Below are 16,339 nucleotides of genomic sequence, written 5' to 3'. Positions count from 1 at the left end.
TAACAATAGGCTAACAGCTCAATAACATCCGATGATTAGGGATGTCCCGATCAGGTTTTTTTGCCCTCCGATCCGATACCGATCATTTGATTTTGAGTATCTGCCGATACCGAGTCCCGATCCGATACTTCTTATAATCCATAAAAAATAAAGACAAGGAAAGAAACGGATCCAGGATGTTCCTCATTTTTTATTTAACACCTTATTTTAACATCCAACAACTCCGTTAGCAAACAGAGCACTTACGTGAGGCAGTTTGAACAATAAATAAATTTTTAAAAAATAACCTTAAAATACCTGGCAGGAATGTAAACAAATAAAAAAAATAAAGTGCCACAGTGCCGGTAATTTGCTTTTAAGAACGCATCTCACAGTGGTGTACAGTAATTTCAATTAAGGAAATGAACGTTTTTCTTGATGAAAACAAGCATTTCTACCCTTTCAGGTTTGAGCCCGTTTCTTTTGTCATCCAACAGAAAAAAAAATGATCTCATGCTTTGCTTTCCGCTTCGAACTGCTTCCGTGTTCAACTTTGCCGGCAACAGGCAGCCAATAACCAATAGCGTCTCCGCTACAAAGTGATGTCATGCCGCACGCGTTGATGTTGCTGTGTTGAGACAAGAGGTCTGGTCTCACTCTGTGCCAACACATAGCTATTGATGTGTTAAAAATGAGAATATATTATATAGATATATATCCGATCCCTGATCGGGAGGCAATGCCCGATTCCGATCGAGTCTGAAACCATGTGATCGGGCCCGATTTCCGATCACGTGATCGGATCGGGACATCCCTACCGATGATATCAAATGAATAACACTAAATGAAAACGAACACTAAACCAGAGATAGTAAATTCATCTTCCTATCTCTCTGACTAAATACACGAACACTAACACAACAAAGTTCGCATTGCTTGTCACGTTGCTGTGATGTTTCTCTCCCTCTGGATTAAATGGACAGTGACTCGAAAATCACTAAAATACATGAATACTAAATGAACAGTTTGCTCTGATGGTGCAGTTCACATTGTGCCCAGCTTTCCGATTTAAACTGTTTTTTTCTCATCCTTATACTTCCTGTTTCATGGACTGTAACGGATTTGCTTATTTAGTAATTTTAATACAGAATTTACTTTGAAACTATAATCAGACACTCCAACGCCCCCCCTAAAAAAAAAAAAAAAAAAAAACGGCCGTGAAAAAGGCGGCATCCGCCAAAAGGCGCGCTGTTTGCATCCCTGCATAGAACGCAAAGATATTGTTATTATCTACAATGTATCTATTTGCTGGGGACGTTCGTGAACATCAAAGCTGCCACTTCGGGTCATTTTGAAAGTGAGTGCAATGTAGACCATAGAAAACTGTGTCACAACATGCCTGTCATGGCAACTTTTTTTTTGGTTTGTTTGTTTTATTGACGGGGTTGTCTCCGAGGATTTTTTTTCAGCAGAGATAAAAACCAGGGAGGGGGGGGATGATCCCCCTCCCATCAAATCGCACCCAGTATATATATATATATATATATATATATATATATATATATATATATATATATATATATATTTTTTTCTATCCACATTCACTGGATATGAGCAATCGCGCGCTCCCATTGGCTACTCTACAACTAGGCTATCAGCTCATATACTATGAGTAGAGAAAAACAAAATGGCGGCACACATCAGCGATATCACTTTGTGATCAAGAATATAGTTTCTCTCCCCCCTCCAAAATAAATAAATAAATAAATAAATAAATAAAATCTCCTGTTCCACAATCCAACCCAGTCGGTGGCAGTAATGCACCTTTAAGTTGGTTTGCCAACCGCCAAAAAACCCTAAAGAAGAGAAAATGGTGGGCGTGTTACTGAACCAACTGAGGACGAAATAAAAACTACTTGAAAACAAAACCCCAAAACACACACCAAAAAAAAAAAGGCAACAAAACATGAAATATCAGTATTTGATGGTAAGAACGTATCTTTATTTTTTCAAGAATTATTATTGCATTTTTCACATATTGCTACTGCCATTTCACCGGTTTGTTTACATTCTAAGCAGAAATGACTGTCAGACATTTTGTAGAAAGTTTTTATTGATCGAATTTGCTTGAAAAAAAAAAAAAAAGCCCCGTTTCTCAAAACCCAGTGAATGTGGACATAGTAATACAGTTATTCCACTCAACCGCAGTACACGGTTTATAGCCAACTCGCCACTACACGCCTCATTGGTGATCAGCTCATATACGACTCGATTTTGTGGAATAATTTATTTATATATTTCATATTCAACTGTACAAACCAATGAAACACACACAGGCTTAAATTTGGAGTTTCGTTGTGCAACTTCACAAATCTCTAAGGCCGTCTACTCAACCCAACTTTAGCCTACACCACTGATCCCCAACCCCGGTTCTTGTGCTCTCCAGAATGTAGCTGCAGCTCTAATCCATATCGCCTGCTAAAGATAATCAGTCTATTTGATTAGCCGGCTCAGACCCAGATTAGAGCCACAACTGATTCCTGTATGACTACCGATCTCAATTTCCTCTTCCTGTCCCCTACCCGGCCGTCACTTTGTGACCTGCTTTCTTCCTCCTCCTCACCTCCTCTCCTGCGTTTCTTGCGCTGGCTCCACTGCTCCTCATCTTCCTCTGTGATGGTGGTGAGGGAGGTGATGACCGACCTGCTGCCCCCCTTCCTCAGCCTGGGGGGCAACAGCATCCTCCCTCCTTCTGCACAGCCCTCGTCGTTTTCCTCTCTCTCTCTGTGCGCTCCTGTCCGGTACGCTTACTCACGCTAATGCTAACTACTAGCGCTCAGGCTGCTCATCTGATCCAAGTGCACTCAGACAGCAAGAGAAAGAGGCAGTGTGCGATAAGTGAGAAAGCAGGACAAGAAGTGACTAAAATCAGAAAGATCCAGAAAGATGACTAAAGCAATTGGCAAAAAAAAAGGAAATCTGCCAATGCAGAGGTAAACTGCTCAGTGAAGATACCACATGCTGCTGAACGTTACAGAAGATCACAATCCTCACTTTCCTCTTTTCTTCTCTTTCATCTGTCTCTAAGCCACAGAGATGCTACCACTTTCTCTCAAGGTCTGTACTGCTACTGTACTGCTCTCTCTCTCTCTCTCCCTCTCTCTCTCTCACACACACCCTTCTCTATTTCCTACTGAAATATTCAGTATGGAGGGAAACCGAGCAAGGTGAGCCAGGCAGCTAACAATCGCTGTATAACATCTCACAGCTGAAAAAGAGGAATGACGGCTTGACGGACGGACTGACGGATGCAGTGCAGGCCTCCTTCTAAAATAACACGAGACTGACGCAGAACTGCCTCTCTTGGGATTTTCCATCCACAGAGTTTACACAGTATGGCGCGAAAAACAAAAAACATCCAGGAAATCGCAGTTCTGCTGCTTATTGATGAACGAACAGAACAACATTTTCAAAGGTGTTTGCAAGACAATTACAGCAACTCGACCACTCTTTACCACTGTGGTGAGCAGAAAAGCATCTCAAAGCACGTCAACCTTCGAGGAGGATCAGCTACAACAGCAAAAGACCGCATCAGGTTTCAGTCCTGTGGCCACAACGGGCACATTTTCACCAAAACGAGATAGTTAAAGATGGGAAAAATATTGTCTGGCAAAATTATAAAATTCATTTTAATCTCTCACAAAGCACCAATAAGATAGCCTGGCAAGCCAGACTAAATGTGAATATTTAGTCTGGCCTCGATCCGTAGACATTTCCGACGGGTGTAGGAGGAACAAACTGCTGTCTTTCAAACTGTCTCTGTGCGTATAGGCCAACGCTCTGACCAATCAGTGCAACAGTGACTGTGACGTAGTCAGAGCGCGCAGTGGGGGAGGCCTTGAAATAAATAATTTTTCAAAATGCGTATTAATTAATAAACAGGTTCTAGATATTAAGAAGTTTGGAGATAATGACCACAAGTTTGGAGTCTGTACCACATACTTAACATACACTTATTTTTTTCAAGGGTTTGCTTAAACTGTTTCTGAGAGTTTTTATTTAGTGGTGTTTGGTGAAATAATTTCCCTTAAATTTAAAATAACGGGAAAATAAGAAACAATCAAAAAGTAATGTTTCAAAGCTGTTTATTAATTCTTCGTACTGCACAAACTAGCCCCATCCTTTTGGCTACGAGCGGAGCCAGCTGGTAGATCAGACTTTTGCCATAGCCGGTCGGCAAAACAGCGAAAACGTCCTTCTTGAAAAGGAATGAGCGGAGAGCCTCTTCCTGCTCATGTTTCAACGAAAACTCCAAGTCTAATTCTTCTAAAACTGATTCCAAAGCGGAGTCAAACGTGCGCTGTTCACTAGCCCGTAGCCATCTTTCCTGCTGTGCTTTCTCCAGCGTCGTGCAGCCTTGTCGTCACTCCTGCAAAAGCCCGCCCAAAGAATCCAAACAAAAACCTTGCGTTGTGATTGGCGGGCACGATTTGATGCCCGGGGTGTTTTTGTTTATATGGTGCGAGGCTAGACCCATTCGCTAGGCAAAAATATTTTTGGCCGCTAGGCGGGTGGGTCTAGTTTACTAAGCTACCAATAAGAGCCACTTATAGGCTTTATTTATAGTTTTTGTGCAGCCTTATTTAAAAAAAAAAAAAAAAAGTGTTTTACTAAAGAAAGGCAGGGTTATTGAAACAATCGCAACACAAATAGTGCAATTACTCCTGGTGTTCTCACACACAGAGCCTAGTCTCGGTGTGTAATATAGATATGCAGTGTAAGCAAGCACTGGGGCAATAAGGATTCAGTTCAACAGCACACAGGAGCCTGTAATCACTCCTGGGACAAATCCCTTTCAGTTTCCCTATTCCACACACACAAAGCTCCATTATGGCTATTCTCATAAAACCATAAATACAAAATGTCCAGAGATGCAACAACATCCTTTTGTTGAAAGCTTTTCCCGTCCGTCATACTCCAGAAGGTGGTGTTCACTTTTTTTTTAAATGATTAATCTTTTCCTCTTCACTTCTATTCCTAGCACATGCAGGAAATGCACCCAAGTTTACCATCCCTCATAAAACCATAAACCTGCTGAACAAGCAAACGTCCATTATTTATCAATACACACCATATGGTGTTCCAGATCTCTGCTCCATTACATATCACACATCAAGGACGCGTAGGCATCAAATTTGACGGTGTGTCGCTCCAGAGACTCTCATCTCATGACAAGGAGCATCTCGTATAGATCATGAGCGTGTACTTGCTGAAGCACCATGTTCTCTCCATCAGCAGGCTCGGCGACTGTGAGGACATTAATAAAGCCTTCGGGGCCTTTCGTCATTTTCACTGGTTATTATGATCAAAGCAGAACACACACCGTTTGTAGTGAGGAAACCATACCATGACTTTCACATACTGGATGCATGCGCGCGTGTGTATAAAAAAAATGAATGACACTGAAGATGTTGCTCGTTATTCACACCAGCGAGTAAGGGCTAAGACTTGAGCAATCTTGACCTATGCCCAAAGTTTAAGCACAACTTTACTCTTTAACCTGCCTCAGTAGTGCAAGAACAAAAAGTTAGACTTTCCTACAACAAATACACAAATCCCCCAAATTAATTTCGTCTTATTATACCCCACAGTCCACTACAACGTCGCAATTTTAGGCCATTAAACGATAAAACATTACAGGAAGCATTAAAATATTTGTCTGTTAGGATAAAAACAGAGGACAGTGAAGAAGCGAGACTGGGGCTGAGTTCTTTCCAGCCCCGACTGTCGATTCATTACAGCCTATGACAAGTTGTGTCATTACACAGAGTGACACGCACCCTAGATATGCTCTTCATTTGGGCTGATGTTTTTCAGACACATCTGTAAAACATACATGAAACGCAGTTGTGATTAAAATGGGGAACAAAACAGATTTACTCAAACCAACGTTTTTCTCCCCCCCCCCCCCCCCCATTTTGGAGGAAAAAAGCTCCTTTTATCCAATCAAAGCAGAAATTACACAAAATGGACAACAAAAGCGGAATTCCATCCATCTTTTAAAACACACAGGGGTTTAGAAAGAGAATAACATGCTGGAATCTGCACAAACATGACTACACAAAAAAACCCATGTTTAATGCTAACTTACTGTTTCTGTAGAGCCTAATGCCGTGTTCAAGTCCAGTCAGAAATACTGTAAATACGAGGCGAGCGCCACAATTACTCATTTTTCTATGAGCTCTGATGTTCTGACTTGGGGGTACGTCAATAACAAAAATGCTGCCTTCGAGTCATTCTTGGAAGTTTGCGTGTACCAATCTGGAGGTGGTAATTACAATGTTCAAGTGATTTTAATCAGAGAAAAACTTTGAGAATTTTTTTTTTTTTAATTTATTGTTTCATCAAATCAACTGAAGCATTAACATCAGGCTTGTAGTACTTGAGTCTGACTCGTGCCCTAATTTTAAGGACTCGTGACTTCACTTGGACTTGAGCACTGATGGCTCGGACTTGGACCTGTGCATTAACTGCATTCGGACTCGTAAATTGGAGACGAGGACTTGGATTTTTTTCTTTATTTTTTGTAACATGCCATAATAATTTGGCATGAGATATTTATATCTGCATTAGTTTTATACTAATTTCGTGCAAGAGTGCGAAACGACTCACACCTGCACAGGATTAAGGTGCAATCAACACGCCTATATAAAAACTGTAAAAAAACACACGCCTTCCTTTGCGAAGTATTGAGTTGCGTTGATGACACATTACTGAGCCTTACTCCCTGTTTGGTTTCCTGATTTCCTGTTTCTCGTGTTTGACTCTGCTGAGTCTACGATAGGCTGTTTGTCTCTCGCTTGGCCTATTGCCTGTTTCGCGATTTTGCCTGCTGTTCTGGATTGTTTACCATCTTCACTTGTATTAATAAACACACCTTCTGCACTTACATCCGTCTCCCAACCATCTCTCACAGAATACTTCACGCTCCCTGACAAAGAGAAGCACATTCACCTGTTCATACGTCATGTTCAGGAACAAACTAATGTTAATGGCGCTAAAACAGCCACCATCAAATGGTGCAGTTGGAGTCTTGTTCTCGAACTCGACTCAATAGTGGACTCAACTTGGACTCGACTCAAAATTTTCTTTAATGACTTGGACTTGAACACTGGGGACTCGAGATTGGACTTGGAGTTTAGTGACTCGACTACAACACTGGTTAGCATGCATAATTACCATACCATCTGCTACAGACGTCACAATCATATTGGTGGCCCCCACGACTCATCGTTTGAGACATGTCAATCTCATTAAAAAAAAAAAAAAGTCTCATCATGGACATGAACTTCCCTTAAGAAGTTTAACCTTTACCAGGTGCTTTTGGTCATCAACAAGCTTCTGGCAGAATTAGTAGAGTTCGATTAAATTTGTGCTTTCCTGGCACAAACCCAACTTTTAATCACAGTCCACATATTTTCATTAGGGTTGACATCAGGACTTGTTTTAAACTTAATGCTAGCCTGCGTCATCCATCCCACAACCAGCTTTGATGTGTATTTGGGCTCACTGTTCTGTTGGACAGCCCAAATGTATCCAAGTTACTGATTGAAGTTATGATGAATTCTGAAGTCAATAGCCTTCATTACTCCATTCACTTTGTGCAATGCACAGCAAAACAGCTCCAGAGTAAGATGCTACCACCACCATGCTTAACATTTGGTAGCGTTCCTCTGGTCATTGTGGCCACATGACTCAATCTATGCATAAAACTTTTCCTCCAGAAGGCTTTTTTCCCCTCTTAAAGCTGTATGTTATACAATCATTCTCCCACAGGAAGGAAAAAAAAAAGTCCAAAGAAACCAGTTTTGCAATGACATTCATGTTCATGTATAGTATGTAACTTCTGACCATAACTGTACACACATTCAGCTTACAGTTACAATATTTCCAGCAGGATTTGAACGCAGGATTACATCATGTCAGCCCCTGATATGAATTCACAGAAGGTAATATTTAATTGGTCATTTTGAACGTTAACTGTTCAGCTTTTCATGAGGCTAAACAAATTTATCAATGAAGATACAAAAATAAATAAAAATCCTACATTTTCCTCACACCATGCTTTTTTTTTTCCTTTTTAACCAAAACCACTTGAACACACACACACACAGAGCCCTCACAACCTTTGAACTCATACATACCGTATGAGCTCCCGAAGCTGACTTGAACGCAGCACACCCCAGGTGTTTTAGGGGCGGGGCCAATGTGTTCTGGAGAGCTTTTTTTTTTAATTCGATACAAATTGAACGAATACATGTTGAATCATTAAAAAGTGTTCATAATTTTCTTGCAAATGAAACTCTAAAATGAATTATCACAAAACACTTTAAATATTTGTACTTTGTTATTCGCAGGGGTGGACAAAGTACCCAACTTCATTACTTAAGTCAAAGTACAAATCCCACTGATCAAATGTTACTCCGATACAAGTGAAAGTTGTCCAGTCAAGTTTTTACTTAAGTTAAAGTACTGAAGTACTTGCTTTTAAAAATACTTAAGTATTAAAAATACATTTTCTGTCAATGTATTGTTGTATTATTGCCACAATGCTTACAAAACCTAATGCCGTTACCAAAGACAGAAATGTGAATTCACAAAACGAACGCATGCTGTGCCATCATGGTGGTTTAACGTTAAGCTAGCTAGTCAGTGAAGCGCCACCTGACATGCTAGCAAACTCTTTTCAAACTCCAAATCATATTGGGTAGCTACCGTTACTAGAAAAGAAAGATTTCTACATTGTTTATTTGGCAAGATTATGCTAAAACATATTTCTGAAAGGACTTCAGATAAGTTAACGTTATTCGTGTTAGCGTAACTCCGTTTTTACATGCTAACTAACAGCGTCTAAGTTAACTAGCCATGTGTAAATGTTAGCCGTGGACAAGGCGACAGCAACTTGGCGGGCAAATCCATAGAAAGTCATTTGACTAACCAGACTGCATAGCTATTGCAACATTATCGCTAGCTCTAAAAGCACAGACAACTTCATTACAAGCTTTCTCTTGGAATAAACCGTTTACAGACCTCAATATGCTTCCGCAGATTGGATGGTGAGTTTTTGTAGGCCGTGATGTGGTTCATTTTCAGCAAACAAAGCAAACATTTAAAACGAAATGAAGCTTGAATCCTTTCAGAAAACTGAAACATGGGTTCATGGGCCGTGAGTGCGTTCACTCTCCAGAAGAACCGCCTCCTTCCATTCTACCATCAACTGATTGTGCTAAATAATGCTGTTGAGAAATCATTGAACTTGATTTTATCCAGTCTACGGACATAACATGACCCTAGTGATTACTGATAGGCTCTCAGTGTCACAATCACATTTTAGAAAAGAAAAGAAGAAAAAACATTCACTTTCAAAGCAGCTTCATAGTAACAAGGACCTTGATAGAAATGCAGTGGAGTGAAAAGTATGATTTGTCTTTCAAATGTAGTGAAGTCATAAGTTTTAAAAAATAAATAAATACATAAATACTCAAGTCAAGTACAGATACTCAAAAAGTGTACTTAAGTACAGTACTCAAATAAATGTACTTTGTTACTGTCCACCTCTGGTTATTAGTGTCTACAGGACTGTAGAAAAAGCCGGAAAACACATTTCCATGACCACTAGAAATGAATCATCGAGTCAACTCTTATTTGACTCCCTCAGTACAGATACTCAAAAAGTGTACTTAAGTACAGTACTCAAGTAAATGTACTTTGTTACTGTCCACATCTGGTTATTAGTGTCTACAGGATTGTAGAAAAAGCCGGAAAACACACATTTCCATGACTACTAGAAATGAATCATCGAGTCAACTCTTATTTGACTCCCTCAGTACAGATACTCAAAAAGTGTACTTAAGTACAGTACTCAAGTAAATGTACTTCATTACTGTCCACCTCTGGTTATTAGTGTCTACAGGACTGTAGAAAAAGCTGGAAAACACACATTTCCATGACTACTAGGAATGAATCATTGAGTCAGCTCTTATTATTTGACTCCCTCAGTGTTAATCCAATACAAACACTGGGTTCAACACTGAGGCCTTTATTTGTCTGTGAGAACAGGTGCACAGACACTCCAAAACATTACACAACAACACTTAAAATGGCTGTTCACCTGCTTAATGTTGAATACTGAAGAAAGTGAAAGTGCGTGTGTGTAGGTTGTGGTGTGTTGCAGTGCGTGTGTGTAGGTTGTGGTGTGTTGCAGTGCGTGTTGTAGTGTGTTGCAGTGTGTGAGTTGCAGTGTGTGTATGGTGTGTGTTGCAGTGTGTGTGTAGGTTGTAGTGTGTTGCAGTGCGTGTTGTTGTAGTGTGTAGTGTGTGTTGCAGTGTGTGTAGGTTGTAGTGTGTTGCAGTGCGTGTTGTTGTAGTGTGTAGTGTGTGTTGCAGTGTGTGTAGGTTGTAGTGTGTTGCAGTGCGTGTTGTAGTGTGTAGTGTGTGTTGCAGTGTGTGTAGGTTGTAGTGTGTTGCAGTGCGTGTTGTAGTGTGTAGTGTGTGTTGCAGTGTGTGTAGGTTGTAGTGTGTTGCAGTGCGTGTTGTTGTAGTGTGTAGTGTGTGTTGCAGTGTGTGTGTAGGTTGTAGTGTGTTGCAGTGCGTGTTGTTGTAGTGTGTAGTGTGTGTTGCAGTGTGTGAGTTGCAGTGTAGTGTGTATTGCAGTGTGTGAGTTGCAGTGTTGTGTGTGTTGCAGTGCGTGTGTAGGTTGTAGTGTGTTGCAGTGCGTGTTGTTGTAGTGTGTAGTGTGTTGCAGTGTGTGTTGCAGTGCGTGTGTAGGTTGTAGTGTGTTGCAGTGCGTGTAGTGTGTGTGTGTGTGTAGTGTGTGTTGCAGTGCGTGTTGTTGTAGTGTGTGTTGCAGTGTTGTGTGTGTGTGTGTGTGTGTGTGTGTTGCAGTGTGTGTGTGTGTGTTGCTGTGCGTGTATAGTGTGTGTATGGTGTGTGTGTGTAGGTTGTAGTGTGTTGCAGTGCGTGTTGTTGTAGTGTGTGAGTTGCAGTGTTTTGTGTGTGTGTGTTATGGTGTGTGTGTGTAGCAGTGTGTGTAGTGTCCCGGTTTCCTCTCAGTGCAAAAACACAAACTCAAACAGGTGTTTCAGGTCGCGCGATAAGTTTAAATACCCGGATGTAGCTTCATACTGGAGCAGAATAAAGCTGGAATAGTGTGGAAAAGTGTTACAAAGTGCACTTTAAGTGAAATTCACACCAGTTGGTGGTCAATAATAATAATAATAAATCTCTTTCAGGTCTAATCCGGTTCCTGTGACCGGCCGGCTCGCGCGGTGAAAACGAATAAACTCACCTGGCTCGGTGTTTTTCTGTCGGTGTTTACAGCCGCTCAGCTTAAAACAGTGTTTATTGTTCTTGTTAGCAAAAACCTACTAAAGGTTAGTATTTAACCGTCAGTCACTCTCTCCCTCAGTCAGTCCCTCCGTCCCTCACTCACCCTGGCTGGGGCTCCGACACTCCGCGGCTCCCTCGCGCTCCGCCATTGCTCGCGACGTCACTCACGGGAGAGGATTACAGAGCGCGAGCGCAGGGTCGCTCAGCAGGACCGTGCGCGCGCCTAGTGGACAGGTAGTAATTCACTCACTCACTCACTCACTCACAGACAGACAGAGCTTACACTTTACACTTACTGCAAACATAAATAACAAAACTGAGATTTAAAAAAATCCAACTTACTGTTGTTGATGTGTATTGATGCATTTCAAAAAAAAAAAAAACTTCCGGAAAACTACTTATTGTATTAGTTTTGATGTCTTCAGTATTATTCTGCAATATAGAAAATAGTCATAATACAGAAAAACCTATGAATGAGTAGGGGTGTACAAACTTTTGACTGGAACTCTGTATATCCTACAAATCACCCATGCTGTCTAAATCACTTAAGGACTTTTCAGTTGTTGCTTAAATATAGTTTGGACTTGAAAAATCTACTTTTTTACATTTGTTTATTACACCATATTTTCTTCACTCTCCATGCACTATACTGTATTTATTGTTTGTTTTATATTGTACAGCCCTTGTGTTGGTAATAATTACAGTAAAGGATTAAAAAATTAACCTCAGTGCACCGGAATTTGGCGTGTTTCTTTATTTTAGGTGTCTTAAAACAGTTTTCCAACCGGAAATGAGTTTCACTTCCATGCAATTTAAACAGAGCTGCTTTTTTCCTCCCAAAATAGTCAACTCATATGTACCGTATAGTTCCATTTAATGCAGTTTCAAATATCAATTAAAAATACAATATATAAAATACAGGACACAAAATAAAGTATACACATTTATTTGAAAGGTCAATTTCTGCATAAAGGATATTTAGAAAAATTAAAAATAAAAATCAAGAGAGTAGACATGAATGAGGGGAAAAAGGAAGGTTTATCACTGCTGCCACCTAGTGGTACAAAACTGCTAAACTCTTCTCCTGTCTGTGAAAAGACTAAAAATGAACTCAACTGAAGTATTGTGAGATTTCTTTCACTCACTCAGCTGGAAATAAGATGTGATATAATAATTATTCAACTTATTCAGATTATTCTGTAATAATAATAATAATAATAATAATAATCAGTTTGTACACACAGAGCTACTTTGGTTGCAAATGTTTGTATTTAAGTGTCAAATTGTAAAACACTGCTATCTCCAAATTGATTTTACAGAGCTAAAAAAAAAAGTAATAGTAGTCATCTTGTTTTGCTGCCATCCAACACAGCATCAGACTGAGTTTTAGATTAATCAATTTCCTCCCAAGCAGTGCTGTCAGGGGCCTTCTGGATGTGTCCGTCATGGACCCCAGAAAAACAGTTAAGAACAATGGCACTAGACTTTGTGATATTTTATGAAACTGTTGAGTAAAAAATGGTTTTACTGGAGGCCAGTGTGTAATGATGTGGAAAGGGTTTGGTGGATCTGAAGCCTGGCTCAGGACAAGAGGTGGGAACACACCAGGTCATCATGCACACACATTCAAACATAAGCAGCAATTTAGAGTTGCCAGTGCACCTTATGGTATGTTTTTGGGAGATCAGAGGAAACTGGAGAACCCAAAGGAAACCCACAGGGACATGAGAAGAACATGCACATTAACAATAACCTGAGATCAGGATCAAATTGGGAACCCTGGAGCTACAAAATATGCCACATTTGTGAAAAAGGAACCATTATTTTCTTTCAGAAATGTCATTTTGGTCATGTGATGGACTGGAATTTTATCCAGGGTGTATCTACGTATAGGGGATCCATAGATTCCAGATCTACAAGAAGTTACTGAAGATTAATGCAGGTTTATTTTACAGTGGCTTCTTTGTCCTGCCGTGTCTTGATTTTTAATAGTCCACATGTAAAATGCCTTCAGTCTCACTGGAAGAAGAGACTTCATCCCTTCCTTCCTTCCTTCCTTTTTAATACCTTGTACTTACTTTCTTCCATGTGGCCCAGACTGTTTCTTTACATCCTTGTTGCCAAAATATTGATCACCTGATCAATCAATTTTAATAAAAAGGATACTATGACATGTCCTAGGCTGGAGAACAAATCCATTGAAGGATAACTTTATAATCAACCTTTCTGAAAGTGAAACACTGTGCACATCTGCTTTGCCTGTTTTGCTTACATTTACCTTAGTCAGCTTACATAAGCGGCAGCATGGTAGTGTAGCAGTTAGCACTGTCGCCTCACAGCAAGAAGGTTCTGGGTTCAAGTCCAGTGGCTGACAGGGGTCTTTCTGTGTGGAGTTTGCATGTTCTCCCCGTGGGTTTCCTCCGGGTGCTCCGGTTTCCCCCACAGTCCAAAGACATGCATGTTAGGCTAATCGGTGGCTCTAAATTGACCGTAGGTGTGAATGTGAGTGTGAATGGTTTTGTCTCTATGTGTCAGCCCTGTGATGATCTGGCGACTTGTCCAGGGTGTACCCTGCCTCTCGCCCATAGTCAGCTGGGATAGGCTCCAGCTCGCCCACAACCCTGTACAGGATAAGCGGTTACGGATAATGGATGGATAGATGGAGGTTGCATAAGGGGTGTGTGTGTGTGTGTGTGTGTGTGTGTGTGTGTGTGTGTGTGTGTGTGTGTGTGTGGACCAAGGGTGGACTAGCATTTGTCATGATTCTTCCAGTCATGAGTTTTGGAATATTGAGCTGCATTAACAGTTGCACAATTTCAGTGTCCAGAGAGGGGCGCTGCATCACAATGCTGTCACTTTTTCCACATTATTGCCCTTGACTACACATATACAGAGGTGACTGAGCCCTTGAGTAAGACTTTGAAAATATCCCTACACACCAATGCATGATTTTAGAATCTTATAATAATAATAATAATAATAATAATAATGAAATGCCCTCAGCTCTGTCCATCAATAAACGTCAAACCTTTTGTTTCCCAACTGACTAATTGCTCTAAAACAAATAGCCAGTTATTGGTCTATATCTATCAATCATTTAAATTGTTCCCAGAAACCCTTCTCTATCTTGTGATTATGAAAACAGCATAAGGATTTGCTAATTTGCATGGAGTTAGTTATAAACTCTATTCAAAGGAATGTAAAATAAAAGAACAATACTATATACTGACTTGGACAAATACAATAAGCGTCCTTGTATTAATACTGTCCTTTTGTGGCTACTGTGGGACGTTTTCTTAAATGTATAGAAATTAAATTAGATTCCTATCCATTTAACCTGCTATTCACCTCCCCGAAGCACTACGCTAAACAAATTATTACAACGAGGAGCAACTGTAGTCGGACCCTCAGACTGCAAACGCGTATCACACGTTTACCAGAAGAACTGGCTCTACGTGCTTCTGGAGGCATCGTGGGCTCTAGGCCCACACTTCACCTAAAAGAGCTGGTTTAAAGAGTTGACTCAGTCACAAAAGGCACATCGCTTGATGCTAGCTAATGTCTTCTTCTTCTTTTGGCTGCTCCCAATTAGGGGTCGCCACAGCAGATTTTTCGTCTCCATTGCTCCCTGTCTTCCACATCCTTCTCTACCACACCTGCCACTTTCATGTCCTCTCTCACCACATCCATGTATCTCTTCTTTGGCCTTCCTCGTTTTCGTTTGCCTGGCAACTCCATCCTCAACATTCTCCTTCCAACATGCTCTGCATCTCTGTGCCCACACCATCTCAGTCTCATCTCTCTTAGCTTAATTCCTAAGCTCTCCACATGTGCTGTCCCTCTGATGTGCTCGTTCCTTATCCTGTCCAACCCCCCATCGCAAACCTTAACATCCACAACTCCGCCACCTCCAACTTTGCCTCCTGTCTCTTCGTTAAGGGTGCTACAGTAGCTCTTCTGTGGGATTGGACCATATGGGCTAGCTAATATAAGTTATTAAAAAATAGTTTTGATTGTAATGACATATTTCAATAGGTCTGGCTCCTGCTGAATAAACCACTGAGAGTCAGATAGGCTTCTGAAATACCCATCAGGTCGACATGTGACTAATCCAAGCTAATTTGCTCGCTTCTAGTCAGCTAGTTATCATTTCTTACAGTACAAACAAACAAAAACTAAAACAAACTCATAAGGGAACCCATCACAGGAACTCACAGGACCCCATCCTCTTCTGGGTTACACTGGATAGTGCCATTATAAATCATTACAGTATAGCAGTGTAGACAGTGTGTTTGCAGGATGTTCATTATGAACACATTGGGAATAAGTGTCCTGGGATGAGCACAGGAAAATCCTTATGATTACAGCAGAAAACTCGCAATCAAGTACGAATTATATTCATTTCCCCTATAAGGAAATCAGTCTATTCATTAAGATCATACATTTCTTCAAAAACCGAGAAAAGATCAGAAAGGAAGACTGCTGTCAGTCAGCTGTCATAAACTAGATTAATTCAGACCAATATGTCTCACAGTATGATAGGAAAAGACTGTGATTTATTACAGTTATGAGACCATCTGCTACAGTTTCTCTGGGTGTTTTACTGAAACTATCAACATCCCATGCAAATGGGAGCACTAGGGATCATTCTGATCATTAGCACAGACAGAAAGATGTATGAGCTAATGGCTACTTCTTTAACGCTGACATCTTTCTGTTTTAGGCAGCATTAACTTTTTCAGCAAGTTGTGCTACAGTAGCTCTTCTGTGGGATTGGACCATATGGGCTAGCCTTCGTGCCCCATGCGAATCAATGAGCCTTCGACACCCATGACCCTGTTGCTGGTTCAGCGGTTGTCCTTCCTTGGACCACTTTTGTTCAGTACTAACCCCTGCATACCAGGAACACCCTACAAGATGTACCGTTTTGGAGATGCTCAGACCCAGTCATCTAGCCATCACAATTTGGCCCT

The 16,339-nt window shown here is 40.7% G+C and overlaps 1 protein-coding gene across 3 annotated transcripts in view; it reads right to left on the bottom strand.

Annotated features, from left to right (window-relative positions):
• Nucleotides 1–11,559, bottom strand: part of map7b (microtubule-associated protein 7b) — a 71,403-nt gene extending 59,844 nt beyond the window's left edge. For all 3 annotated transcript variants that reach the window (XM_060937620.1, XM_060937621.1, XM_060937622.1), the window contains exon 1: nt 11,470–11,559. In XM_060937620.1, coding sequence (XP_060793603.1) covers nt 11,470–11,515 — 46 coding nt within the window. In that variant the 5' untranslated portion in view covers nt 11,516–11,559. The remainder of the gene's footprint in view (nt 1–11,469) is intronic.
• Nucleotides 11,560–16,339: the final 4,780 nt, after the last annotated feature.

Source organism: Neoarius graeffei, chromosome 13 (assembly GCF_027579695.1).
Source record: "Neoarius graeffei isolate fNeoGra1 chromosome 13, fNeoGra1.pri, whole genome shotgun sequence".
Taxonomy (NCBI): domain Eukaryota; kingdom Metazoa; phylum Chordata; class Actinopteri; order Siluriformes; family Ariidae; genus Neoarius; species Neoarius graeffei.
Note: the sequence above shows the minus strand (reverse complement) of the source record. Positions and strands in the feature narration are given on the sequence as shown.